The following is a 27,975-nucleotide window of genomic DNA, read 5'->3' as shown; positions in this document are numbered from 1 at the left end:
ATTTAGGAGGTGACTGTGTGAGTATCAAGATTTATGTTCTAATCTAATAATAGGAGAGTTACTACAATATTACACTAATATTGAAGGTAATATTTACTAGACAAAAACTTCTTCATGTAGAAGAATGGTTTTTTAGTTTTAAAATCGTCTAATAAACATTTTAATTAAAATATAGGAACCATATAGTTACAACAGTCACAAATCGGCGGAAGTCTGTAGTGTAAAATAACATTTTAATTTAATCCTGAAAAATATGGGAGAATGAACTGAATGAAAATTGCTGATATTTAAAATATTGAATGAAAGCACCCCTTTTTGTAGTGAATCCCTGCCAAATTCTAACTTATTAGGGTAAGGCAGGGCTATTTCGGTATAAAGTTACTTTTTGAACCCGACTTTGTAAAATTTCATTTTTGGCCATGATCCTAGTGAATCACAAAAAACTTGATTAACCCCCTTACCTTACTTTTAGATCTACTTCTGTATTCTACTTGACTGTATTAATATTATCTTCAGCTGATTACTTATTCAAATTTCAGGTTTGTATGAATATCAAAATATATAATTATATAACAACATAGAATAATGCATAGTGAAAAAGAGAAGAACTCTTGTCAGATTTGTGGCAAAACATTTAGTACAGCTAGTAATAGAGACATTCATATGAGAACACATACAGGCGAGAGACCATATTCATGTGAAAAATGTGGTAAATCATTTAGTCAATCTCAAAGTAAAGACAGGCATATGAGAACACATACGGGAGAGAAACCATATACTTGTAATATATGTGAAAAATCATTTTCACAGTCTGGTGATAAAGACAAACATATGAGAACTCATACTGGTGTGAAACCATATTCATGTAAAATATGTGGGAAATCTTTCTCGGATAAAGGCAATAGAGATAAACATATGAAAACACATACAGGTGAAAAACCATATTCATGTAATATATGTTGTAAATCATTCAACACAGCTCATGGTAAAGATTATTATATGAAAACACACATTGGTGAGAAACCATATTCATGTAATGTATGTGGTAAATCATTCACTACATCAGAGTATAGAGATAAACATGAGAAAGCACACAATGACAAATATATTCACTTGCAATCAACAATGAAACCTGTTTGTGTGAAGATAAAAAAATTATCATCATCAGAAATTGATATACGTGACAATAATTTTGATAATCCCGAGTTAAAGAAAGATGACACAACTAATATTTCTCAAGAAAAACTAGAAAATGCTAAAATAGAAGTTGAAGAAGAAGATTTGGTGAAAAACTATTGGGAAGAATTTACCTCAGATTTACCTCAAACTAATGAAGAAGAAACTCTAGCTAATGATCCTCTCTCTATTAAAGAGGAGCCTGCTTTCTTTGTCAACGCTAATGCAGATGTTAATGTAAAAGAAGAAGAAACTGGTGATTATCTCTATGATAGTGACAATATTCATCATTCAGAGGTTTATGAAAATATTAAAAAATTTGACATTGAAGACTTTAAACTTGAGAAACCTGAATTTTAGTTCATAATCTAATGCAACCTACCTATATCTTTCAAGTTGTTTTAAATTCTTATATAGTCTTTTTATAGTGTTTATAACAATCATTTAATGATTTTGTAAAGCAACTTGGTAAATCGTATGGGGTTATCTTGGCTGTTATCAAAGATAGACTGCTTGACTATTATTAGTAAATGTATTTTTTGTTATCAAGCACTAAATATAAATATAAAAATAAAGGCACCTTCTTTAATTGATTATTTTTTAATCTTAAAAATTTTATTATAATAGAAAGCTTTTTATGCTTTACAATCAATAATTTTGTAATTTAAATATTTATTTTATGCATGTATATACCATTATCTTCTTTACTGATTTGAGTTATTTTAAAGAAATAGTACCATGAATGTTATTTAACAATTTATGGTAGGTATCTAGTTAGGTGATCCTTATTTTCTTAAGTTTCTGTAGAATATCATTAAAAAAGTTATTTTCAAAAACTACATAGGATAACATTATAACTGTTTAAGAAGTTCATAGATTTTCATATAATGAAATTTCAATTCACTTTGTAAAAATTCACCTTGGTTTTGCTGTCAACAACTTATATTTTTTGCTAAATTCCCTTGTATTTTTTTTATACAGAATATACTTTATAAATTAAAATTATTTATTTTTCAGATAAATACAAAATGAAATGGAATAAATGTGGAGAATACATAAGAACTGTAGATGAAAAGGAAAAATAAAGGTGAGCAGAATATTTCTATTGTTTTCAATAACTTGTCAACATTCCCATCATCTTGAGACATATTTTAGTATTTATTGTTAATATTTACTCTATGCCAGAGATACCAATGTATTTGTAATGTATGCTCTTTTATTTGTTCCATAATATTACAGGCTACTAACCCTTTGATAGAATAACTACTCCAAATGTAAATGTTATGTATATGGACCAAGAATGAAGCTTCCACTGCCGATATGTCAATTTTTAAATTATATTTAAAATCAAGGGAGAATCGACTGAAATTGCTGATACTTCAGATATTGAGTAAAAGCACCCTAACCCCATTTTGTAGTAACTTATTAGGTTAAGGCTATTTTAGGTATGGGATTAATTTGGTAATTTTGAACCCGACTTTGGAAAATGTCATTTACTTTGATCTTGTTAAATCACAAAAACTTGACTTACTCCCCTAATCTTACTTATAAATCTTCTACTGTATTCTACTTGACTGTATTATTATAATCTTCATCTGATTACTTATTTAAATTTCAGATTTGTGACTGATGTCATTGTAGGAATATCAAATATCTATAATTATATAACAGCAAAGAATAATGGATAGTGAAAAAGATAAGATCTCTTGTCAGATTTGTGGCGAAACATTTAGTACATCTCATAGTAGAGACAGACATATGAGAACTCATACAGGAGAGAAACCATATTCATGTGAAATATGTTGTAAATCATTCACCACAGCTCAAAATAAAGATAGACATATGAGAACACACACTGGAGATAAACCATATTCATGTGTAATATGTAAGAAATCATTCACCACAGCTCAACATAAAGATACACACATAAGAACGCATACAGGTGAGAAACCATTTTCATGTGAATTATGTGGAAAATCATTCTCAAATTCAAGTCATAAAGCAACACATATGAGAAAACACACCAGGGAGAAACCTTATTCATGTGAAATATGTGGAAAATCATTTACTCAATCAAGCAGTAGAAATAAACATGCTAAGACTCATGAAGAACATACTAGTGAGGATAATATATCTATAAGTGACATCAATATTGATATTAGTGACAACAATATTGATATTAGTGACAACAATATTGATATTAGTGACAACAATATTGATATTAGTGACAACAATATTGATATTAGTGACAACAATATTGATATTAGTGACAACAATATTGATATTAGTGACAACAATATTGAAACTCCTGAATTTGAACAAGTATTTATAAAGGAAGAGGATAAAACTAATATTTCTCAAGTAAAAACAGAAAATGCTGAAAAAGAAGTTGAAGAAGAAGATTTGGTGAAAAAATATTGGGAAGAATTTACCTCAGATTCACCTTAGTACCTACCTAGTATATATTCTTATTATTCTTATTTGTACTCAGCTTCTATAAACACTGTTATCAATAATCATAATACAACAAATTTTAGTGTGATTTAATGCTTTAAAAGTACCTGGATTCTGTAGTTAAAATAAAAATCTTTATAATAAAGTAACAATATGACTGTCTGTTTGTTTGTACCAAAGGATCTTGCTAACCGCTGAACTGATTGGGTCCTCCTTAACAGGGTAACTTTTTGTACGTCTAGGGATAGTTTATAACTATTTTTGGGGAGGCTACAACCACCCTCCTAAGAGAAATCACCCCTAGAAAAAAAATATTTCTCACCCCCCCCCTAAAAAAATTTAATAAAAATAAAATATGGGTTAAGGGGAAGGGAGTTGAGCTTCACCCTTTCCCCACCCCCCTAAAAAAATGTTAAGATATTTTTAAAAATCTAAAATAAATAAAATAGGGTTTTGGGATTCAAATCCTTCCCCCTAAAGACCTTCAGGAGCGTAGCCGCTAGTAATGTAAATATTTGATTAAGAATGTGTAAATAATATTTTAGATTTATATTCTGATAATGCAGAAATATTTTAAACTTTGTTTCATCTTAATTATAATAAAGTTGGTTGAGATGTTTCTTTTTAATTTGAATTAAATAATATTGTAAGTAACCATATTTGAAGTTCATAAAACTCCATAAACAAGTTGGAAATTAGCAAAATGACCCACAAGACTTTTGTTATTGATTCTTTTTGATTGGTGTTATCCTCTTAGAATTTTTTTCAAGTTTGAAAATTTAGAAAAATATCCTGGCCGAGAATTATTATTTTTTTTACGATTAGGTTATGTTAGGTTATTGGTTATAATGGTGACGAGCGCCTGCGGCTAAGTAGGCTATTGGGCTTAACGCTGTGGCCAGAGTCTTAGTTTTGTCGAGAGGGGATGGGGGTACCAAATTTTTAAAATTGAAAAAAAATTCTAAGATTATAGGACTAATCAAATAAGAATCAATATTTTTTTTTTATTTTGTAAAAATGCTTAGTATTTTTATGCACAAATATCTCTAATTAAAAACAAAAATATTACCTACCTAATGTAAATTTAATTTTTTTATATATCGATTTCCCATGTAACCTAAACCTATATTTTTTTCAGATCAATTAAATGAAATGAAAGAAATGAGTTAAAATATAAAGAACTGAATCCCTGGTTTACTTAGAATTTCAGGTGATCATTCTTGCAAAAATTATTCCAAAAATAGGTTAGAGTCATCTGATAATCAAAGGTACCCTAAAAGAATACTAATAAATGCTCTTAGGAAGGTTACTTAAAGATAGACATATAAATCCACAAAATAAAATGCAGTTATATTATCAAGTTAGGATGAAATAAGGAAAAACTTTGTATTAAACAATCTAGCCCTATGTTTCATTTAAAATCTTATGATACATTTCTTGAGAATTCTTTTAAAAGTACCTAGATTCATTAATTCATCTGGTACTAGAAATGTATAAATGTTTATTTAAAATTAATATTAAATCATATTTATGTACCTATTCATTTAATCGTTTCAGGCCGCTGAGTAAGAACTGGGGTCACTAAAGAGTTGCAGAAAAATATTAAGGTAAGTATTTTTAGTACCATTGTAAATCTATAATTTATTTGTGCAGGATCAGTATCAATATAGCTTCTCCAACATCGAATAGAAAATTATAATTCTTATTCTTAAAATATCAGGAGTATCTACTTGATAATTGTATCACAAATAATTGTGTTCTTATGTATAGCACTTATAATAATGCAGTATATTACTTACCATTAAGTATGGCAGAGAGCCTATTTGATATCCATTGAAATTAATTTCCATTATAATAGTACCTAAAGAATAGAAAGAACTAATAAGTAGAAAACTTTTTTTATTTGAATTTATATAAGTTTACTATTTCAGATTTGTGACTGATGCCACTGTAGAAATATCAAATATCTATAATTATATAACAGCATAGAATAATGGATAGTGAAAAAGAGAAGAACTCTTGTCAGATTTGTGGCAAAACATTTAGTACAGCTGGTAATAGAAACACTCATATGAGAACCCATACAGGTAAGAAACCATACTCATGTGATATATGTAGAAGATCATTCTCACGAGTAGATAGTAGAGATTCACATATGAGAACTCATACTGGTGAGAAACCATATTCATGTGAAATATGTGGTAAATCATTCTTACAGAAAGGATATAGAGACACACATGTGAGAACACATACTGGTGAGAAACCATATTCATGTGATATATGTGGTAAATCATTCTTACAGAAAGGACATAGAGACACACATGTGAGAACACATACTGGTGAGAAACCATATTCATGTGATATATGTGGTAACTCATTCTCACGAGCAAATAGTAGAGATTTACATATGAGAACTCATACTGGTGAGAAACCATATTCATGTGAAATATGTAGTAAAACATTCTCACAGTATGGTCATAAAGTTATTCATATGAGAATACATACTGGTGAGAAACCTTTTGTTTGTGGTGTATGTGGTAAATACTTCAGTACATCAAGTGACAAAATTAGACACATGAGAACACATACTAGTGAGAAACCATATTCCTGTGAAATATGTGGTAAATCATTCAGTACGTCAAGTAGTAAGGATATTCATATGAGAACACATACAAGAGAGAAACCATATTCATGTGTAATATGTGGCAAATTATTCTCACGTGCAGAGAAAAGAGATATACATGTGAGAACACATACTGGTGAGAAACCATATTCATGTGAAATATGTGAGAAATTATTCACACAATTAGGTCATAAAGAATCTCATATGAGAACACACACTGGAGATAAACCATATTCATGTGATATATGTGGTAAATCATTCTCAGACTTAAGCAATAAAAGTAGACATACTAGAACACATACTGGTGAAAAACCTTATTCCTGTGAAATATGTGAAAAGTCATTCACCACAGCGCAAAGTAAAGATGTTCATATGAGAATACATACAGGAGAGAAATCATATTCTTGCCAAATATGTGGTAAATCATTCTCACAGAAAAGTAGTAGAGACAGACATATGAGGAAACATATTACTGGAAAGAAACTAGATAAATCAGACAAGTGCAGTAAATTATTCCTGGATGTTAATAAACATAAGACTGTACATAAGTACAACTGCAATGGTCTACTATCAACAATGAAACCTGTTTGTGTCAAGCTAAGGAAACTTTCACCTTTAGAATTAAAATCTTTGTCTGAAATAAATAATGAACACAGTCTTGATTCTATTAGTGAAGAAGAAACTCTTAATAAAGATCCTCTCACAATTCAGATAGATAGAACAAATGCAACTGTTGTAGAGGAAACTAAAGAGAAAGATCTTGATCCTATAAATACAAGATGTGAAATTAGTGACAACAATATTAATATTAGTGACAATGATATTGATAATCGTGAGTTAAAGGAAGAGAACGCGACTTATATTTCTCAAGTGAAAACAGAAAATATTGAAATAGAAGTTGAAGAAGAAGATTTGGTGAAAAAAAAATGGGAAGAATTTACCTCAGATTTACCCCAAACTAAGGAAGAAGAAACTCCTGCTAATGATTCTCTCTCTATTAAAGATGAGCCTGCTTTCATTGACAAAGCCCATGCAGATGTTAATATAAAAGAAGAAGAAACTGGTGATTATCTCTATGGTAGTGACAATATTGATAAAATTGACATTGAAGAATTTAAACTTGAAGAACCTGATGTTTAATTTATTATCTATTTTAATCTGCCTGTAAATATTTATATTTTGTTCCATTATTTGAATATTATATTCTTGTAAATTCTTGTTATAATGTATTTTTCAAACATTTTTTTTACCATGTTACAAAAGCAACTTCTTGGTCAAATTTCCTTGAGAGATTTGACATTTTTCATAATTTTTCTTATCTAATGCATTTTACCATATTTTAAATCAATTTTTGTTTAAATTATGTTCAATACATATGTTGGATATGAAAATTAAATTAAGCAAGTTTAGAGTAAGTTCAAAGTTCAAACAGTATTTATTTTACCAAGTTATTAAGGCAACTTATGGTCTATAAGCCATTATTTGATTTAAATCTTATTAATTTTTATTTTAGAACCTGATGTTTAGTTTCTTATATAATTAGGTGTCAACATCTAAAAATGCTTTTAGCGCATTTTTCTTATGTTCAAATCTTCTACCCTTTGCAAGAAAAAAATTGGATTTTCAGTTGTCGACTTAGGGGGGCCAGTACTCCCTCCCTGATTGAGATATGACCTGCAAACTTTGATACATTCTAGTACATGTCCCCAATAGTATTTGTATACATTTTTAGCTCTAGATCTCAACTTTGAAGCATTTTGCAGCCTTTCTTGCAAAAGGTAGAAGATTTGAACATAAGAAAAATGCGCTAAAACCATTTTTAGATGTTGACACCTAAGTTTTGAATTTTACATTTTACTTTACTTTTTTAACAAAAACTGTAATATTTTTTTAATGTTCTATAAATTGCCTTAAAAAATAGAGAAAATAAGCTATTAATCATTAAATTCTAGGATTCATATAATTTTATTGGTAAGAACTTTATTAATGATTTTCTTATGATTTTACAAAATTCAAAAATAGCTAATTGATAAATATATAAAAAATATTCTAATTTAACATTGAATTACATATGTATAGCATTGAGAAACAAACATTATGTAATAATTTGACATTGGACATCAGCCTATAATATTGCATTATATTACTTATTACTAAATGTGGCAGGTGTCATATTTTGATAACATTAAAATAAACATGAATTAGAAAAATAAAGAATAGAAAGAACTGATAGGTAAATACTTTAGTTTATTTGAAATCATATGAGTTTGTTATTTCAGATTTGTGATTGATGCCACAGTAGGAATATCAAATATCTATAATTATATAACAGCATAGAATAATGGATAGTGAAAAAGAGAAGAACTCTTGTCAGATTTGTGGCAAAACATTTTCTACTTCTCAATATAGAGACATTCATATGAGAACTCATACTGGGGAGAAACCATATTCATGTGAAATATGTGGTAAATCATTCTCACAGTCAAGTAGTAAAGATTTACATATAAGAACACACACCAGAGAAAAACCATTTTCATGTGAATTATGTGAAGAATCATTCTCACAAAAGGTAAATAGAGACACTCATATGAGAACTCATACTAGTGAGAAACCATATTCCTGTGAAATATGTGGTAAATCTTTCACCACAGCTTATAATAAAGACACTCATATGAAAGCACATACTCGTGAGAAACCATATTCATGTGAAATATGTGAGAAATCATTTTCCAGGTTAAGTAGTAAAGTCAGGCATATGAGAACACATACGGGGGAGAAACCGTATTCATGTGATATATGTGGTAAAACATTTTCCTTGTCTCATTATAAAGCTATACATATGAGAACACACACTGGGGAGAAACCATATTCATGTGAAATATGTGGTAAATCATTCTCACAATCAAGTCATAAAGACACTCATATAAGGAAACATACAGGAGAGAAACCATATTCTTGTCAAATATGTGAGAAATCTTTTACTACATCTAGTGATAAAGTTAGACATTTGAGAATACATACTGGTGAAAAACCATGTTCATGTGACATATGTGGAAAATCATTCTCACATAAAATTAGTAGAGACACTCATATGAAGAATCTACATACTACTGGAAAGAAACTAGATACATCTGACAAGTGCAGTAAATCATTCCTGGATGTTGATAAACATAAGACTGTACATAAGGATAACTACAATGGTCTACTATCAACAATGAAACCTGTTTGTGTCAAGTTAAGGAAACTTTCACCCTTAGAAATAAAATCATTGTCTGAAATAAATAATGAGCACAGTCTTGATTCTATTAGTGAAGAAGAAACTCTTAATAAAGATTCTCTCTCAATTCAGATAGATGGAACAATTACAACTGTTGTAGAGAAAACTAAAGAGAAAGATCTTGATCTTATAAATACAAGATGTGAAATTAAAAATGAAGAATTTATAGAAAATGTGTTTATTGATCCTCTCACTACTAAAGATGAACCTTTGAATAATGTTGAAGCTCCTAATATCATGAATGTAAAAGAAGAAATTAAGGAAGAAGAAACTCTTGCTAATGATCCTCTATCTATTAAAGAGGAGCCTACTTTCATTGACAAAGCTGATACAGATGTTAATGTAAAAGAAGAAGAAACTGGTGATTATCTCTATGAAATTAAGGATGAAGAAACTCTTGCTAATGATCCTCTCTCTTTCAAAGAGGAGCCTGCTTTCATTGTCAAAGCTGATGCAGATGTAAATGTAAAAGAAGAAGAAACTGGTGATTATCTCAATGAAATTAAGGAAGAAGAAACTGACGAATATGAGGGAGAAGAAACTCTTGCTAATGATCCTATTACTATTAAAGAAGATCCTGCTTTCATTGTCAAAGTTCATGCAGATGTTGATGTAAAAGAAGAGGAAACCGGTGATTATCTCTATGTTAGTGACAACATTGGTGATTCAGAGATTTAGGAAAATATAAATGCAATAAAAATTGAAGACATTTTTGTTTTCATTGTATTAAACCCTATAATATCTACCTATTCTTATAAATTCTTGTTTTAATGAATATAATAATATTATTAACCATTAAAAAATTCTGTAAATCATTCCATCTCTGTGTAGAAAATTGTAAATGGTACAGGGACTGTGAAAGAGTGATTATTTGTGAAGATTTCCTGTACCCATGCAAATAAAGTATATAAATTGCCTGGTTTGTCAGTAATGCAATAGTGGAGTTTAGCTCTAAGGTCTGAGAATAATATTTTATAAAAAAAGCTATTCCTTCATATATAATTTTTTTCTTTTAAGATGAAACATTTTAAATTTTTTTTTTTATGTATTGCATTATGCCATTTTTTTTAACTATAACTTCTTTTTCAAATGTATTTTATGGAATTATAAACATTTGGATTTGCTTTCAATACTTACAGCTGATGCCAAGCTTGTCTTGTATTTTTTAATAATGTACAATACCTACATAATTCATATACTTGATTATTATTTGTATAATGTACAGAATATGTTCATTATTTTTTCAGATAAATACAAAATGTATTGAAAGAAATAAGGAGAGATAATAGGAACTGTAGCTTGAAGTTTATAAGAGGGAAAATAGAGGTGAGTTAAATGTGTACATAATTTTCCAGAATAGTAAATATGATTTTTCTTCAATATTTACGTCTGATTAAGAATTTAAGCAAATTTTCCATGAACACAACAATGAAATAAAAAAAAACATAGTTTAATAGGCAAAACAGTTTCATGCTTTTTTTATCTGTCCCTTGTAATACAGTTGTAATAATATTTTTTTAAATATCAATATTATAGGTACCTACTTATAAAACTTCTATAGATAGTGCAAATTATTGATTTAATCACTTTTATAACATTGGCCTACACTTTTTTTATAATAAACTTGTTGCTTTGTCCCCAGACTCTAGAGAGGGCAAGGGATTTCAGTAAATAGCCTAAAACCAACCAAAGACATTAATAAAGCTTCACTTAAAAGTACAACCAAGTCGGATCAGTGTTTTCTGAGATCTTAAGCTTCAGACCAAAACCTTAATTATGTAATATATAAATTTATATTTAGTTTTTACAAATACCACTTATTGTATGTATTTATTTTTGATTAAATGAATTATTTCTAATAATTACCTTAGCTATTGCTCCATTCTTTATTTCCTGGAACAATAAATATTTATTCCTTGCCATGGTAGTGATAAGAAGAGACATTCCTATGTAAAAAAAACAGGTTTTACGTGTTTTTTTTTCCTTCCTTAGTGACCTTATCACTCACTGACAGGTTTAGAGTTCTAATATAATCTATGAGGGTCTGGATTGGAAGATTTTTTAATTATTTTTGGAGGATTTAAAAATTTATTAAGAACCTCGGGAAAAGGAATTGATTGTTTTAACTACAAATTTAGGATGGGAATTATTTTTCTTCTTCTATAAGCCCAACCTGTACATGATAATATAATATAGTTTACTGCTTAAGCTACATCATAATTTCTGTGCTACATCCACCAGTAAGAAATTATTTAAACAAACCCTTTTTTTGCTGAAGATGTCTTCTCATAAACAGCAGCATTCTCTTTTTTATGTTAATTTAATTATTTCAGCCTGCTGAGAAAATATTGATGTTTATACCAGTCAGAGCTTAGGTCTCAACAAAAGTTTTTGATTCATCTCTTTTATTGGTAAGTATTGTTATTAGTGTTCAATTTATAATAATAAATTTATTCTTTAATTTAATAGTATTTCTCTTTTCAATAATAACTCTACAGAAAATCTAGAGTTTTTAAAGTAACTAGGTAGCTGTTAGCTAAATGTATGAAAAATATTCTAATTCTACATTGAATTTTGTTCTTATGTATATCAATGAGATACAACAATCAAACAATAACAATTAATTTGTTATTATTAAATTTTTTATTATTATCAGCTATAAGAATTTGTTGAAATTATACTCAAAGTTAGAGTTTTTGCTAACTTACCTATACAGACATACAAATGAAAGGATGCGGACGTCCATAGTGTAATAGGTAGATTGATTGGTTAGACGATTGATTGGGCTTAGTTAGGCAATTTTGTTAAAACAATTAAAACAATTCTTCTACCTACACTAATGCAAAATATAGAGTTATTTTTGCTCTATTAGATGGAAGGAAAAACAATTCTTCTAATTCGCTGTTTAGTATTCTTTAAACTTTCACTTCTGAAACCTAAAGACACTACAACTCCCTTTATGGTGAACCCCTGCCAAACTTATTACTTTTGGGTTTAATACTTTATTAATATAACCTTCAGCTTATTTAAATTTCAGGTTTGTGACTGATGCCACTGTAGGAATATCAAATATCTATAATTATATAACAGTATAGAATAATGGATAGTGAAAAAGAGAAGAACTCTTGTCAGATTTGTGGCAAAACATTTAGTACAGCTAGCAATAGAGACATTCATATGAGAATTCATACTGGTGAGAAACCATATTCATGTGAAATATGTGCTAAATCATTTACTCAGTTAGGAAATAAAGATATGCATATGAGAACACATACAAGAGAGAAACCATATCCATGTGAAATATGTTATAAATCATTTCCACGTATAGATAATAAAATTAATCATATGAGAACACATTCTGGTGAAAAACCATATTCATGTAAAATTTGTGGAAAATCATTCTCACAGAAAGGAAATAGAGACACTCATATGAGGAAACATACTACTAGAAAGAAACTAGATAAATCTGACAAGTGCAGTATGTCATTCAATTATGGAAATAAACATAAGACTGTAGATAAGTACAACTACAATGGTCTACATTCAACAATGAAACCTGTTTGTGTCAAGCTAAGGAAACTTTCACCTTTAGAAATAAAATCATTGTCTGAAATAAATAATGAACACAGTCTTGATTCTATTAGTGAAGAAGAAACTCTTAATAAAGATCCTCTCACAATTCAGATAGATGGAACAATTACAACTGTTGTAGAGGAAACTAAAGAGAAAGATCTTGATCCTCTAACCACTAAAGATGAACCTATTAATAATGATGAAGCTCCTAATATCATAAATATAAAAGAAGAAATTGGGGAAGAAGAAACTCTTGCTAATGATCCTCTCTCTATAAAAGAGGAGCCTGCTTTCATTAACAAAGCTGGTCCGAAGTTAAAGAAATATGATGCAAAGCTAGAAAATGCTGAAATAGAAGTTGAAGAAGAAGATTTGGTGAAAAAATATTGGGAAGAATTTACCTCAGATTTACCTCAAATTAAGGAAGAAGAAACTCTTGCTGATGATTCTCTCTCTATTAAAGAGGAGTCTGCTTTTATTGACAAAGATTATGCAGATGTTAATGTAAAAGAAGAAGAAACTGGTGATTATCTCTATGATAGTGACAATATTGACAAAATTTACATTGAAGACTTTAAACTTGAAGAACCTGATGTTTAGTTCATAATCTATTTAAATCTGCCTGTAAATATTTTTTTTCACAATTAAACATAGAACATATTAATTAAATATTATAAGCTGTAATATCTATTCTTGTAAATTCTTGTTATATTGTATTTTGTTATAAACATAAGATTATTTTTAGCAATTCAAAGCAACTTCTTTGTCTTTAAGCCATTATTTAATTTAAATCTTATTAATTTTTATTTCAAAAGGAAGCTTTTTAGTTAACAATCTTATTTCCTTGAGTGATTTAACATTTTTCATAATTTATTTAATGTAATACACTTTATTTTCTTATTAATATGATTTACTGAATGTTAGCATTGTTTTGTGTAAATTAATTGCAAAGTATTATTTTTTAATTATAACTTTTCTATAATTTTTTTTATAGATGCACTTTTTTACTTTTTTTACTTTATAAACTTACAATTATTGCAAAGCTTGCCTTGTAAATTTAATAATGTTCATAACATACTTCAAAGTATTGTGTTAAATAATTCAGAGTTCATAAAACTCCATAAAAAACAAGTTGGAAATTTGGAAAAGTTTGATACCTCCCCCCCCCCCTGGTTTAGAATAATTATTTTTTTACGATTAGTTTGGTTAGGATATAGGTTATATATAGGGGCTGAGCGTCTGCAGCTAGACAGGATAGTGGGCTGAGAGCCGCGGCTAAATCAAAATTTTTAGATTGAATAAAAATGCTAAAAGGATAATACATTTTGATTTTGTATAAATGCTTCCTATTTTTATTCACAAATATCTCTAATTAAAAACAAAAATATTGCCTACCTAGTGTAGAACTAATTTTTGTAATATTTCGATTTCCCATATAAACTAATTATATATTTTTTTCAGATTAATAAAATGAAATGAAAGAAATGAGTTAAAATATAAAGATGTGAATCCCTGGATTACTTGGAATTTCAGGTGATCATTCTTGCAAAAATTATTCCAAAAATAGGTTAGAGTCATCTGATAATCAAAGGTATCCTATAAAAATACTAATAAATGCTTTAAGAAAGGTTACTTTAAAGATAGACATTTAAATCCACAAAATATTATGTTGTTATATTATCAAGTTAGGACGAAAAACTTTGTATTAAAGAATCTAGCCCCATGTTTCATATAAAATCATGTATTTAAGTTCATTATTTCATAAAAGTACCTGGATTCATTAATTCATCTGGTACTAGAAATGTATAAATATTTATTTAACATGAATATTAAAACTTTTTATGTACCTATTTAATTGTTTCAGGCCGCTGAATAAAAACTTGGGTCACTAAAGAGTAGCAGAAAAAATATTAAGGTAAGTATTTTTAGTACCATTGTAAATCTATAATTTATTTGTGCAGGATCTATATTTCTATAGCTTCTCTAACATTGAATAGAAAATTATAATTCTTATTCTCAAAATATCAGGAGTATCTACTTGATAATTGTGTTCTTATGTATAGCAATGAGGTTCAATTTGTTATTTGATACCAGGCCTGAGGCTTACTTATGATAATGCATTAAGTATGGTAGGTGTCCTATTTTAATACCATGAAATGAATAGGTATACATTGAAATAGTAAAGAACACTAAGAATTAATAAGTATAAACTTTATTTTATTTAAAATTATATAAGTTTACTATTTCAGATTTGTGACTGATGCCACTGTAGGAATATCAAATATCTATAATTATATAATAGCATAGAATAATGGATAGTGAAAAAGAAAAGAAATCTTGTCAGATTTGTGGCAAAACATTTTCTACTTCTCAATATAGAGACATTCATATGAGAACTCTTACTGGGGAGAAACCATATTCATGTGAAATATGTGGTAAATCATTCTCACAGTCAAGTAGTAAAGATTTACATATGAGAACACATACAGGAAAGAAACCATATTCATGTGAAATATGTAGTAAAACATTTACTCAATCTCAAAGTAAAGATAATCATATGAGATCACATACTGGAGAAAAACCATATTCCTGTGAAATATGTGGTAAATCATTCTTACTGAAAGGAAATAAAGACACTCATATGAGGAAACTTTCTGGTGAGAAACCATATTCATGTCCAATATGTTGTAAATCATTCACCACAGCTCATGGTAAAGATTCTCATGTGAGAACACATACAGGAGAGAAACCATATTGTTGCAAAATATGTGGTAAATCATTTACCCAATTAGGTACTAGAGATAATCATATGAGGACACACACAGTAGAGAAACCATATTCATGGGATATATGTGGTAAATCATTCTCTAGATTAGAGAATAAAAATACTCATATGAGGATACATACAGGAGAGAAACCATATTCATGTCAAATATGTGGTAAATCATTCTGTGATTCAAGTAATACACTTAAACATATGAGAACTCATATAGGAGAGAAACTATATTCATGTGAACTATGTGGTAAATCATTCTCACAGAGAGGAAATAGAGACACTCATATAAGGAAACATACTACTGGAAAGAAACTAGATACATTTGACAAGTGCAGTAAATCATTTCTGGATGTTAATAAACATAAGACTGTACATAAGTACAACTACAATGGTCTACTATCAACAATGAAACCTGTTTGTGTCAAGCTAAGGAAACTTTCACCTTTAGAAATAAAATCATTGTCTGAAATAAATAATGAACACAGTTTTGATTCTAATATTGAAGAAGAAACTCTTAATAAAGATCCTCTCACAATTCAGATAGATGGAACAATTACAACTGTTGTAGAGGAAACTAAAGAGAAAGATCTTGATCCTATAAATACAAGATTTGAAATTAAAACTGAACAATTAGTAGAAAATGTGTTTGTTGTTCTTACAACTAAAGATAAACCTTTGAATAATGATGAAGCTCCTAATATTATGAATGTAAAAGAAGAAATTAAGGAAGGTGAAACCCCTACTAATGATCCTCTCTCTATCAAAGAGGAGCTTGCTTTCATTGACATAGCTGATGCAGATGTTAATATAAAAGAAGAAGAAACTGGTGATTATCTCTATGATAGTGACAATATTGATCATTCAGAGGTTTATGAAAATATTAATGAAATTGATATTGAAGACTTTGGGGGGCCAGTACTCCCTCCCTGGTTGAGATATGACCTTCAAACTTTGATATGTTCTAGTACATGTCCCTAATAGTATCTGTGTACATTTTTAGCTCTATATCTCAACTTTGAAGTGTTTAGCAGCCATTCTTGCAAAATGTTGATTATTTGAGCATAAGAAAAATGCGCTAAAACCATTTTTATATGTTGACACCTAAGTTTTGAAATTTAGATTTTACTGTACTTTTTAAATAAAAACTGAAATATTTTTTTGTTGTTCTATTAATTGCCCTAAAAAACGAAGAAAATAAGCCATTAATCATTAAATTCTGATAACTATAAGTGGGGTAAAATTGCTTTCAAAAAAGTTCTCATAAAAAAAACACACTGTATTTGTTTTAAATGTTATAATCTGTAATATATATTCTTGTAAATTCTTGTCATAATGTTTATTCTTATCAATCATTGAATGATATTTTTGGCATTCAAAGGCAAATACTTTTCATTATCAAAGAATATTTTTTCTTCATTAATAATTATTTTCTTGTGAGATTTAACATTATTAGATTTTTATAATACAATACAACAAAAGGTTTTTTTTGTTAAATTTTAACCCTTTTAACTGCATTTTGTTTAACTGTAATATCTTTGTTTTGCTTTAGAACTTACATTTGATGCAAAGCTTGCCTTATATTTTTTAGTAATGTACAGATAAATGTACAGTAATTTTTTTTCTTCAGATAAATACAAATTGTATTGAAAGAAATGAGAAGTAGGAATAGAAGCTTATAGAGGTGAGTAAAATGTGTTTACTGTAATTAATAATTTGACAAAATTTTTCGATTGTTCCCCCCAATATTTTCGCCTGGTTAAGAGTATTAGCAAAGGGATAGTTGCATTAAGTGTATTTCATGATTTCAAGCATAAGTTACAAATACAACATCAATCATATATAATTTTGTATTGCCATAAATAACAAACAATTAGAGCACCTGAACCTGAAGGCCAAATCCAAATTTTTTTTTAAATAGGAAAATTACACCCCAAAAGGAAACTTTTTTGTAAAATAATCTATCCTCTCACTCCAAAGACAAAGCTTATAATCACTGTTTACGCAAAAGTGTCAGAACATTATATTGGCCAACACTTGTTCCTTTATAAAAAAAATTAAACTCTAAATTATGAACTTTTAATTTTGTAATATATAAATGTAAGTCTACTTCTTTTTTCTAAATTTCACACTTATTAGGTACCTACTTATAATGCCTTTACTGCTTTGATTATGTATTATGTGTCTTCTTTTGAGTAGATTCTATTTTTACCACTTGCATAATATTACTAGCAATGCAACTTATCCTTTGATTAAATGATTTTTTCTTCTGTAATACCTACCTACCTACCTCTGCATGGTAATATAAAGTTTACTCCCTAAGCCAAATCCTAATTTCTGTGCTACATCTATAATTTCCAAATTATTTAAACAAAATCTTTTTTTTGCTGAATCATTATTTGCCCCTGCTAAAGATATTTTATCAGGAGCAATCCCATTATTATGTTAATTTAATTATTTCAGCTTGCTGAGGAAATATTGTTGGTTGTTCCAGTCAGAACTGAGCTCTCAACAAAATTTTTTGATTCACATCCTTTATTTGTAAGTATTTAATGAATTTATAATTCTATAACTTTATACCTAGTATTTCCCTTTTCAATAATGACTGTACAGAAAATCTAGATTATTGAAATTTAAAAGTAACTATGCAGCTATTAGCTAAATGTATAAGAAAAGATTCTAATGTAATATTTAATTGTTTAATTATGTATAGCATTGAAATAAAACCATCGGATGATAACAAATAATTTGGTATAAAGGATTTTATATTGGGCATTCGACCAACTTATAACAATGCAGTATATTACTTACCATTAAGTATGGCAGGTGTTCCATTTTAATGCCATTTAAAAAAATGTACATTATAATAGTAAAGAATAGACAGAAATAATAACTAAATAATTCATTTTATTCAAAATTATATAAGTTTACTATTTCAGATTTGTGACTGATGCCACTGTAGGAATATCAAATATCTATAATTATATAACAGCTTAGAATAATGGATAGTGAAAAAGAGAAGAACTCTTGTCAGATTTGTGGAAAAACATTTAGTACAGCTAGTAGTAGAGACATTCATATGAGAATACATACCGGAGAGAAACCTTATTCATGTGAAATATGTTTTAAAACATTTTCTGTGTCTAGTAATAAAATTGCCCATATGATAATACACACTGGGGAGAAACCATATTCATGTGAAATATGTGAGAAATCATTCTCTCGGTTAAGTGATAAAAATAAACATACAAAAACACATACTAGTGAGAAGCCATATTCATGTAAAATATGTGCTAAATCATTCTCACGAGCAGATAGTAAAATAAGTCATATGAGAACCCATTCTGGTGAGAAACCCCATTCATGTCAAATATGTGGTAAATCATTCACCAAATCAAGTAATAAAGCTAGACACATGAGAGTACATATAGGAGATAAACCATATTCATGTGACATATGTGGAAAATCATTCTCAAGGAAAGGATATAGAGACACTCATGCAAGGAAACATATTACTGGAAAGAAACTACATACATCTGACAAGTGCAGTAAATCATTCCTGGATGTTAATAAACATAAGACTGTACATAAGTACAACTACAATGGTCTACTATCAACAATGAAACCTGTTTATGTCAAGCTAAGGAAACTTTCACCTTTAGAAGTAAAATCATTGTCTGAAATAAGTAATGAACTCTGTCTTGATTCTATTAGTGAATAAGAAACTTCTAATAATGTTCCTCTCCCAGTTCAGATAGATAATGTTTGTATGGTTATAAATGTTGAAGAGGAGACTGAAGATATTGCTTCTCCTCATTATCTATCAAATACAGAAAATGTGAACATTAAAGCAGTTAATAATAGGGAAGGATTTGATCCTTCCACTGAGAATATTGACAAAGGTTGTAATGATAATGTTATCAATGTGGAAAAAGAAATTATAGAAGATGAAACTTGTAACGAAAGTGAAACTTGTGATTCTGAACTTGTAAAAGATAATATGGAAATACAAAGTGAAATATTTGAGATGGCCAAACTTGATTTTAAAACATTATGGACGGAGTATATAAATGATTATTTCTAGATGATAAAAACTTATCAATATTGTTTGAATTTGTATGCTAATATTTTTTTTTTCAGATATAAAGAATGAAATGAATTAAGAAAAGTAAGAACTGTAGTTGTGGAAGTAAAACAAACTTTATGTGAGTAAGTTTTGTTCATTAATACAAGAAATTTCCAGTTATAAAAGACAATTATAATCAGTACAAATTTTATTTTAGAGAAATTCAAATTCAAAAATGTATAGAATGCAAAAGAAGTTTAAGCAAAACTAAGATTATTCATATTTTACAGCCAATTTTGTGATAATCAATTATGATATTCATTAAATTAAAGGAAAATTATGTAGTAACAAATAGCAATACAAATAAAAACTTTATGAGCAATACAAAAATATCTATATTATTATCTCTATTATTTAGAAGGCTACTGTGTGTGTGTGTATCAAGATTTATGTTCTAATCTAATAATAGGAGAGATACAATCACTTATATAAAGGTAATATTTACTAGACAACAACTTCAGATGTTCAGAAGAATTTTGTATTGTTGGAAGAATGGTTATTTCAGGGTAAAAATTGTCTAACCGACAGATAATTAAAAAATATATAAGAACTATGCTTCTAGCTCTACTATAGCATAAGTTACAACAGTTTTTGTTAGCCCACTCAAATGGACTGATAACATACAAACGGGCTGGAGGCAGAAGTCTGTAGTGTCCTAGATTAATTAGATTTGGTTAGATGATTATAAAACTTAAAGAACCATCTGCTGGCCCTACTATAGACAAAGTTAGAGTTTTTGCTAACTTACCTAAACAGACATATGGACATAAGAATGACTGGATGTGTACGTCCATAGTGTAATAGGTAGATTGATTGTGCTTGGTTAGACGATTTTAAAAATGTAAAAACCAATCTTCTAGCTATACTAGGGCCAAAGTTATTTTTGCTCTCTTAGACGGAAGGACAGAATTGCTAAATAGTTTTTAAACAGAAATTGTTTTAAAGTTGTTTAAAAAAAATTTATTTTAAGTGAAGATCTTCCCTTACTTCTAATTGGCTGTTTTAGTATTCTTTAATTTTTCACTTTATAATCCTTCTGAAACCTAAATACACTACAACTCCCTTTATAGTGAACCCCTGCCAAATTTATTACTTTTGGGTTTTCTATTGTATTAATATGATCTTTATCTGATTACTTATTTAAATTTCAGACTTGTAACTGATGCCATTGAAGGAATATCAAATATCTATAATTATATAACAGCATAGAATAATGGATAGTGAAAAAGAGAAGAACTCTTGTCAGATTTGTAGCAAAACATTTAGTACAGCTAGAAATAGAGACATTCATATGAGAACACATACCGGTGAGAAACCATACTCATGTGAGATATGTGGTAAAACATTTACTCAATCCCAAAGTAAAGATACTCATATGAGATCACATACTGGAGAAAAACCATATTCCTGTGAAATATGTGGTAAATCATTCTTACAGAAAGGAAATAAAGACACTCATATGAGGAAACATACTGGTGAGAAACCATATTCATGTCCAATATGTAGTAAATCATTTATCTCAGCTCATGGTAAAGATTATCATTTGAAAACACACATTGGTGAGAAACCATATTCATGTGATATATGTGGTAATTCTTTCTCCACAGCTCAAAGTAAAGATATTCATATGAGAACTCATACTGGAGAAAAACCATATTCATGTGAACTATGTAGTAAATCATTTATCTCAGCTCATGGTAAAGATTATCATTTGAAAACACACATTGGTGAGAAACCATATTCATGTGATATATGTGGTAATTCTTTCTCCACAGCTCAAAGTAAAGATATTCATATGAGAACTCATACTGGAGAAAAACCATATTCATGTGAACTATGTGGTAAATCATTTGCTCAATCCTATAGTAAAGACACTCATATGAGAACTCATACAGGAGAGAAACCATATTCATGTGATATATGTGAGAAATCATTCTCACATTCTGGTGATAAAAATAAACACATGATGACACATACAGGAGAAAAACCATATTCCTGTAGTTTTTGTGGAAAAGCATTTACTCGATCAAGCAATAGAGATGTACATATGAGAACTCATACTGGTGAAAAACCATATTCTTGTAATATATGTGAGAAATCATTCTCGCATTTTGGTGATAAAAATAAACACATGATGACACATACAGGAGAAAAACCATATTACTGTAGAGTTTGTGGAAAAGCATTTACTCGATTAAGCAGCAGATATAAACATGCTAAGACTCATGAAGTTCATACTAGTGAGAATAATATTCCAGTTGTTGACAACAATATTGATATTAGAGCGAACAATATTGATATTAGTGACAACAATATTGAAAATCCTGAATTTGAACAAGTATTTATAAAGGAAGAGGAAAAAACTAATATTTCTCAAGTAAAAACAGAAAATGCTGAAATAGAAGTTGAAGAAGAAGATTTGGTGAAAAAATATTGGGAAGAATTTACCTCAGATTTGCCTTAGTACCTAGCTACTACTTAAGACAATGTTATTAATAATGATAATACTGTAAATTTAAATGTATTTGGTATTAATATTAATATTCTTTTTTTGCCATATTCTAATTTTACTAGATTTATTGCTTTATAAGTACCTAAATACTACATATAGTTGAAATTAAAAATAAGGTAAATATTTGAGTAAAAATATGTAAATAATATTTCAGGTTCATATTCTAATACTTCAGATGTATAATTTCAAACAGTTGATAATTTTATTTACATTTACAAGTATTACCTACCTAGTGTAAATATTATTTTCATCTACACATATATATATAATTATTAACAAAAGTATTACCTACCTAGTGTAAATATTATTTTCATCTACACATATATATATAATTATTAACAAAAGTATTACCTACCTAGTGTAAATATTATTTGCATATACACATATCTATAATTATTAACAAAAGTATTACCTACCTAGTGTAAATATTATTTTATTGATATTTGGATTTACCATGTTACTTAATTATTTATTTCTTTCAGATTAATAAAATAAAATGAAAGAAATGAGCTAAATTATGAAGAACTGAATCCCAGGTTGACTAAGAACTTCAGGTGATTATATAGTTGAAATTTTTATGCCTTTGCGAAAAAAAGGTATATAGTATAAACTTCTTCCACCAATTAAAAATTTTGGTTCAATGCTTTAAATTTCATTTGTATGACCATCAAAATTAAATTATGCTAAGGATATCTAGTTTTAAATAGTAAGTGTAAGGTAAATTCTAAATAAGATTATATGAGTTAATGTGCTTATTAAGTAAAATCTAATTATTATAATTGTAACTTATTCAGAATATTCTTCAGTTATGTAATGTCTCTCTGCAATTGATTAATTCCTTTAGACAGACTTTTTCACTTTTTTTTACATAAGTATACTTTTTAAAAATTTTTAAATCCTTCTATTTGTTTATTAAGAATAATTACAAGAAATCAATTTTTAAATCATGTAAGTGTTTAATAACCCTTTTTAAGCAAGAGAGAGGAATGGCCGGGTGGGAGAGGGGAGTTTGTTATTGGTGCTTAAGTCAAAATTGTACCCACTTAGAGCATTGATAATTGAACCACCGTAGCTCAACAACTACGCCCCTACTTATATATCCCCCCTACTTATGACAGGTGTCCCATAATTAGAAACAGTAGTGTGTGGAAGGGGAGCACCTGTAAATATTCCCCCTTCTGGATGAAATTAAATGTATTACATGAGTATATTCTTTACAATAATCTAAAAAAATTAGTCATACCTAAGAATTATAATTTATAAGGAGATTTTTATCTATATTGGTAAGGGTACTCTACTAAAAAAAATTGCAACCAGAAATAAATTACTCCGCATAAAAGCAACTTTTTCCCTTTTAACTAATCTTTAATGTGGTTAGTTGACCTCTCCATCCGCATTTGTATAAATGCCCCAGAGCCCTGATTATTTATTGGGAACTTAAATTTACAATCATAACAATAATAAAATCCTCATTAAATCTTTTTATCTACTACTTTATTTTTTTCAGGCTGCTGAGGAAATATTATTTGTTGTGCCAGTCAGAACTTGGGCCTCTAAAGGGTTTTAGATAAAGATCATAACATATAGGTAAGTAGTTTTAGTATCATTGTAAATCTATAAATCATTTATAGGGTCTATATAAATATAGCTTCTCTAACATTGAATAGAAAATTATAAATCTTCTTGATAATTATATCACAAAATCTTACAAGTCTTATAAGTTTATTATTTCAGATTTGTGACTGCTGCCACTGTAGGAATATAATTATGTAACAGCATAGAATAATGGATAGTGAAAAAGGGAAGAACTCTTGTCAGATTTGTGGCGAAACATTTAGTACAGCTAGTAATAGAAAAAGACATATGAGAACCCATACTGGTGAGAAACCATATTCATGTGAAATATGTAGTAAATCATTCTCACAGTCTAGCGATAAAGTAATACATAGGAGAACACACACTCGAGAGAAACCATACTCATGTGGTCTATGCTTAAAATCATTCACCACAGCGCAAAGTAAAAAAACTCATATGAAAACACATTCAGGAGAAAAGCCATTTTCATGTCAAATATGTGGTAAATTATTCTCACAATTAGGTAATAAAGATAGACATATGAGAACTCATACTGGTGAGAAATCATATTCATGTCAAATATGTGAGAAATCTTTTACTACAACCAGTGATAAGAATAAACATATGAGAACTCATACAGGAGAGAAGCCATTTTCATGTGAAATATGTTATAAAACATTTTCTGAGTCTAGTAATAAATACAGACATATGAGAACTCATACAGGAGAGAAACCATATTCCTGTAAAATATGTTGTAAATCATTTACTCAATCTAGTGATAGAAATAAACATATGAAAACTCATACAGGAGAGAAGCCATTTTCATGTGAAATATGTTATAAAACATTTTCTGAGTCTAGTAATAAAGACAGACATATGAGAACTCATACAGGAGAGAAAGCATATTCCTGTAAAATATGTTGTAAATCATTTACTCAATCTAGTGATAGAAATAAACATATGAAAACTCATACAGGAGAGAAGCCATTTTCATGTGAAATATGTTATAAAACATTTTCTGAGTCTAGTAATAAAGACAGACATATGAGAACTCATACAGGAGAGAAACCATATTCCTGTAAAATATGTGAGAAATCATTTACTCAATCTAGTGATAGAAATAAACATATGAAAACACATACAGGAGAAAAACCGTATTCATGTGACATATGTGGTAAATCGTTCACTTCATCAAATAACAGAGATAAACATGAGAAAGCACATAATGCCAAATACATTCACTTACAATCAACAATGAAACCTGTTTGTGTTATGATAAATAAACTTGCACCATCAGAAATAAAGGAGCTGAGTGAAAAATGCGTTAAAAATGATGGAAATAATCCTAATATAAGTGAAAATAATATTTATGATCCTGAGTTTAAGGAAGATGACAAAACTAATATTTCTCAAGTAAAACAGAAAATGCTGAAATGAAAGTTGAAGAAGATTTGGTGAAAAAATATTGGGAAGAATTTACTTCAGATTTGCCTTAGTACCTAGCTACTACTATAGACATTGTTATCAATAATACCTAATTCTTTAGTGTAATAATTTTAGTGTATTTGGTATTAATATTAATATTCTATTTTTGCCATATTCTTATTTGACTAGAGTTAATGTTTTAAAAGTACCTAGATACTACATATAGTTAAAATTAAAAATAATGTAAATATTTCAATTATAATGTGTAAATAATATTTTTGATTCATTTCATAATACTTTAGAAATATTTTTCTCTTTGTTTTACAGGTATTATTCTTTTTATGATTTCTTTTAATAATTTTAAGATAATGTCATTAAGTACCTATACTTTGAAATATCTAAACACATATAATGACAAATATATTCATTTACAGTCAACAATGAAACCTGTTTGTGTGATGATAAAGAAACTTTCACCATTAGAAATTAAAGAAATGAGTGAAAAATGTATTAAAAATAATGACAATTATTCTAATATAAGTGACAACAATACTAATGTTAGTGACAACAATATTGATAATCCGGAGGACTTGACTATTATTTCTCAAGAAAATGCTGAAATAGAAGAAGAAGATCTGTTGAAAAAATATTGGGAAGAATTTACCTCAGATTTACCTCAAACTAATGAAAAAGAAACTCTTGCTAATGATTCTCTCTCTATTAAAGAGGAGTCTGTTTTCATTGACAAAGCTGACGCAGATGTTAATGTAAAAGAAGAAGAAACTGGTGATTATTTCTATGATTGTGCCAATATTGATAAAATTGATATTGAAGAGTTTAAACTTGAAGAACCTGATGTATAGTTCCTAATATATTTTAATCTGCCTGTAAATATTTATATTTTAATCATTAATTAAATATTATAAGCTGTTTTATCTATTGTTGTAAAATCGCTTTAAACAGTGTAAAACAACTTATAATTGTTTAATTTTAGCTAAAAAAAGTCGTAGCTACTTTAAATTTAACTTTAAAACTTCAAATTTATCTCTAAAGTCCTTAATTTTAAAATTCGTCTGTGTCCTTTTATTCTTATATGCATGTGGTAATAATTCAAAGATGCAAAGAGTCTAAATTGGCTTAAAATATACAAAGAGTATATTTTATATAAAAAAAGGCATATTTTTACCCTAAAAACTTAGTTTTAAAAGTTCGTTTTTTATTTATTTTATTTTAGGTTAATTTACACATTTTTTTATCCTATACTTTTATTTTTTAGTTATAATTTAGAATATAGAGCACATGTTGTACATGTGGAGTTGCCAAACCAAACCTAAAAGGTAAACAAATCCTACTAGTATAAATATTGCCTCTGTTTGGTTAATTAGTCAGTTCTTGTGAGTATTTTTAACTAGTTAAAACGTTTTTTGGATTTTAAAGCTGGAACCTAATTTAGTACTATTTTATTTAACAAATTTCTGGCATTTCTTTGCTAGTAATTATTTATTTTATCCTAATTTCATTTTTATGAGTTTTTGGCAATTCTGTGCTGAATCTCATATAGTTAATTTTAAGTTTTAAGGTTCTGGGTTTAAAATACTTTAAATGTACTGTGACTATTTTAGAACTCAATTTGTGAGCAGTTGCCAGTGTTTCTGCTGTTTCCAGTCACTGCCAGTGGCACTATTTATTGCCAGCTGTTGCCAGCTGTTGCCAGCCGTTGCCAGCTGTTGCCAGCCGTTGCCAGCTGTTGCCAGCTGTTGCCAGCCGTTGCAGTCATGTATTCTGTTAATTCTTTTAACTGGATAACTTCAGCACAAGTAAGTTTTTGGTAGTTTAGTTACATTTTATAGCTTTTTATTATTTATAGTTTTAGGCATTATTTTATAGTTTTAAACCACATTTAAGCTACTCTATTAGTTATTTTTGCTGTTTATGGTATTATTTGAATCAGTACTAATAGTTTTTTGTAGCTTGCATTTAGTGTTTTTAAGCTTAGTGTTTGTCTTCACTATAAACCAATAAGTTGAGCTAGTAACTATTTACTATTCATGTACAAGGAATAAAGCACTTCTTTGCTGATTGCTTGTACTTGTTATGCATAATCTAGCAGTTCTGTGCTTGCTATGCATTATTGAAACCTTGTTTGAACACATACAAATATAGTGTTTATTATTTCAGTTCAACAAGTTGAATTACTGTTAGATCCAGCATTTGTCTACTTTATATTGATATACATATTATATGTTTTGATTTGAATATTATATGTTTGGATTTTGTTTTATATATGTCATTTTGTTTGTGATATTGGTTAATAAATGTTAATTTTGTTCAAAGATGTTTGTTGATGGTTGTATTCTTTCATAGCATATGATTAAGATATATCCAGTGTCTTTTTGCCCATTTTTGCAACATTGAATTGTGCTGAAGTTATCCAGTTAAAAGAATTAACAGAATACATGAC

The 27,975-nt window shown here is 28.4% G+C and overlaps 3 protein-coding genes and 2 long non-coding RNA genes across 5 annotated transcripts; all 5 read left to right on the top strand.

Annotated features, from left to right (window-relative positions):
* Position 1: 1 nt before the first annotated feature.
* LOC145334441 (uncharacterized) lies at positions 2-10,229 on the top strand. Its single transcript, XM_080179901.1, has 4 exons — positions 2-86; positions 540-1,535; positions 6,925-7,387; positions 8,586-10,229. The coding sequence occupies exons 2-4, from the start codon at positions 586-588 to the stop codon at positions 10,206-10,208; spliced, it is 3,036 nt and encodes a 1,011-aa protein (XP_080036027.1). The 5' UTR covers positions 2-86; positions 540-585; the 3' UTR covers positions 10,209-10,229.
* LOC145333904 (uncharacterized) lies at positions 2,192-3,951 on the top strand. Its single transcript, XM_080179168.1, has 2 exons — positions 2,192-2,263; positions 2,795-3,951. Exon 2 carries the CDS (start codon positions 2,857-2,859, stop codon positions 3,622-3,624), a length of 768 nt encoding a protein of 255 aa, XP_080035294.1. The 5' UTR covers positions 2,192-2,263; positions 2,795-2,856; the 3' UTR covers positions 3,625-3,951.
* On the top strand, positions 4,767-5,677 carry LOC145333905 (uncharacterized). Its single transcript, XR_013884641.1, has 3 exons — positions 4,767-4,840; positions 5,188-5,237; positions 5,562-5,677. It is a non-coding gene; the product is annotated as an uncharacterized LOC145333905 (long non-coding RNA).
* Positions 10,230-11,861: 1,632 nt separating the features above from the next.
* On the top strand, positions 11,862-13,758 carry LOC145333921 (uncharacterized). The gene is made up of 2 exons (XM_080179179.1): positions 11,862-11,941; positions 12,568-13,758. Exon 2 carries the CDS (start codon positions 12,630-12,632, stop codon positions 13,701-13,703), a length of 1,074 nt encoding a protein of 357 aa, XP_080035305.1. The 5' UTR covers positions 11,862-11,941; positions 12,568-12,629; the 3' UTR covers positions 13,704-13,758.
* A 3,732-nt stretch (positions 13,759-17,490) lies between these two features.
* On the top strand, positions 17,491-19,993 carry LOC145333920 (uncharacterized). Its single transcript, XR_013884649.1, has 3 exons — positions 17,491-17,560; positions 18,340-18,417; positions 18,816-19,993. It is a non-coding gene; the product is annotated as an uncharacterized LOC145333920 (long non-coding RNA).
* Positions 19,994-27,975: the final 7,982 nt, after the last annotated feature.

The sequence above is a fragment of the Acartia tonsa genome, chromosome 12 (genome assembly GCF_053477335.1).
Source record: "Acartia tonsa isolate MP-2025a chromosome 12, ASM5347733v1, whole genome shotgun sequence".
In the NCBI taxonomy this organism is placed as follows: Eukaryota; Metazoa; Arthropoda; class Copepoda; order Calanoida; family Acartiidae; genus Acartia; species Acartia tonsa.
This window is presented reverse-complemented; position numbering and strand designations above follow the sequence as displayed.

Bases quoted from the DNA above. Each gene is read 5' to 3' on its own strand.
- LOC145333904 (XM_080179168.1), top strand. From the start codon at position 2,857: ATGGATAGTGAAAAAGATAAGATCTCTTGTCAGATTTGTGGCGAAACA.
- LOC145334441 (XM_080179901.1), top strand. From the start codon at position 586: ATGCATAGTGAAAAAGAGAAGAACTCTTGTCAGATTTGTGGCAAAACA. The intron at 1,536-6,924 runs GTTCATAATCTA...TGATTCTATTAG, and splicing joins CTTGAGAAACCTGAATTTTA to TGAAGAAGAAACTCTTAATA. The intron at 7,388-8,585 runs GTTTAATTTATT...ATTATATAACAG, and splicing joins TTAAACTTGAAGAACCTGAT to CATAGAATAATGGATAGTGA.
- LOC145333921 (XM_080179179.1), top strand. From the start codon at position 12,630: ATGGATAGTGAAAAAGAGAAGAACTCTTGTCAGATTTGTGGCAAAACA.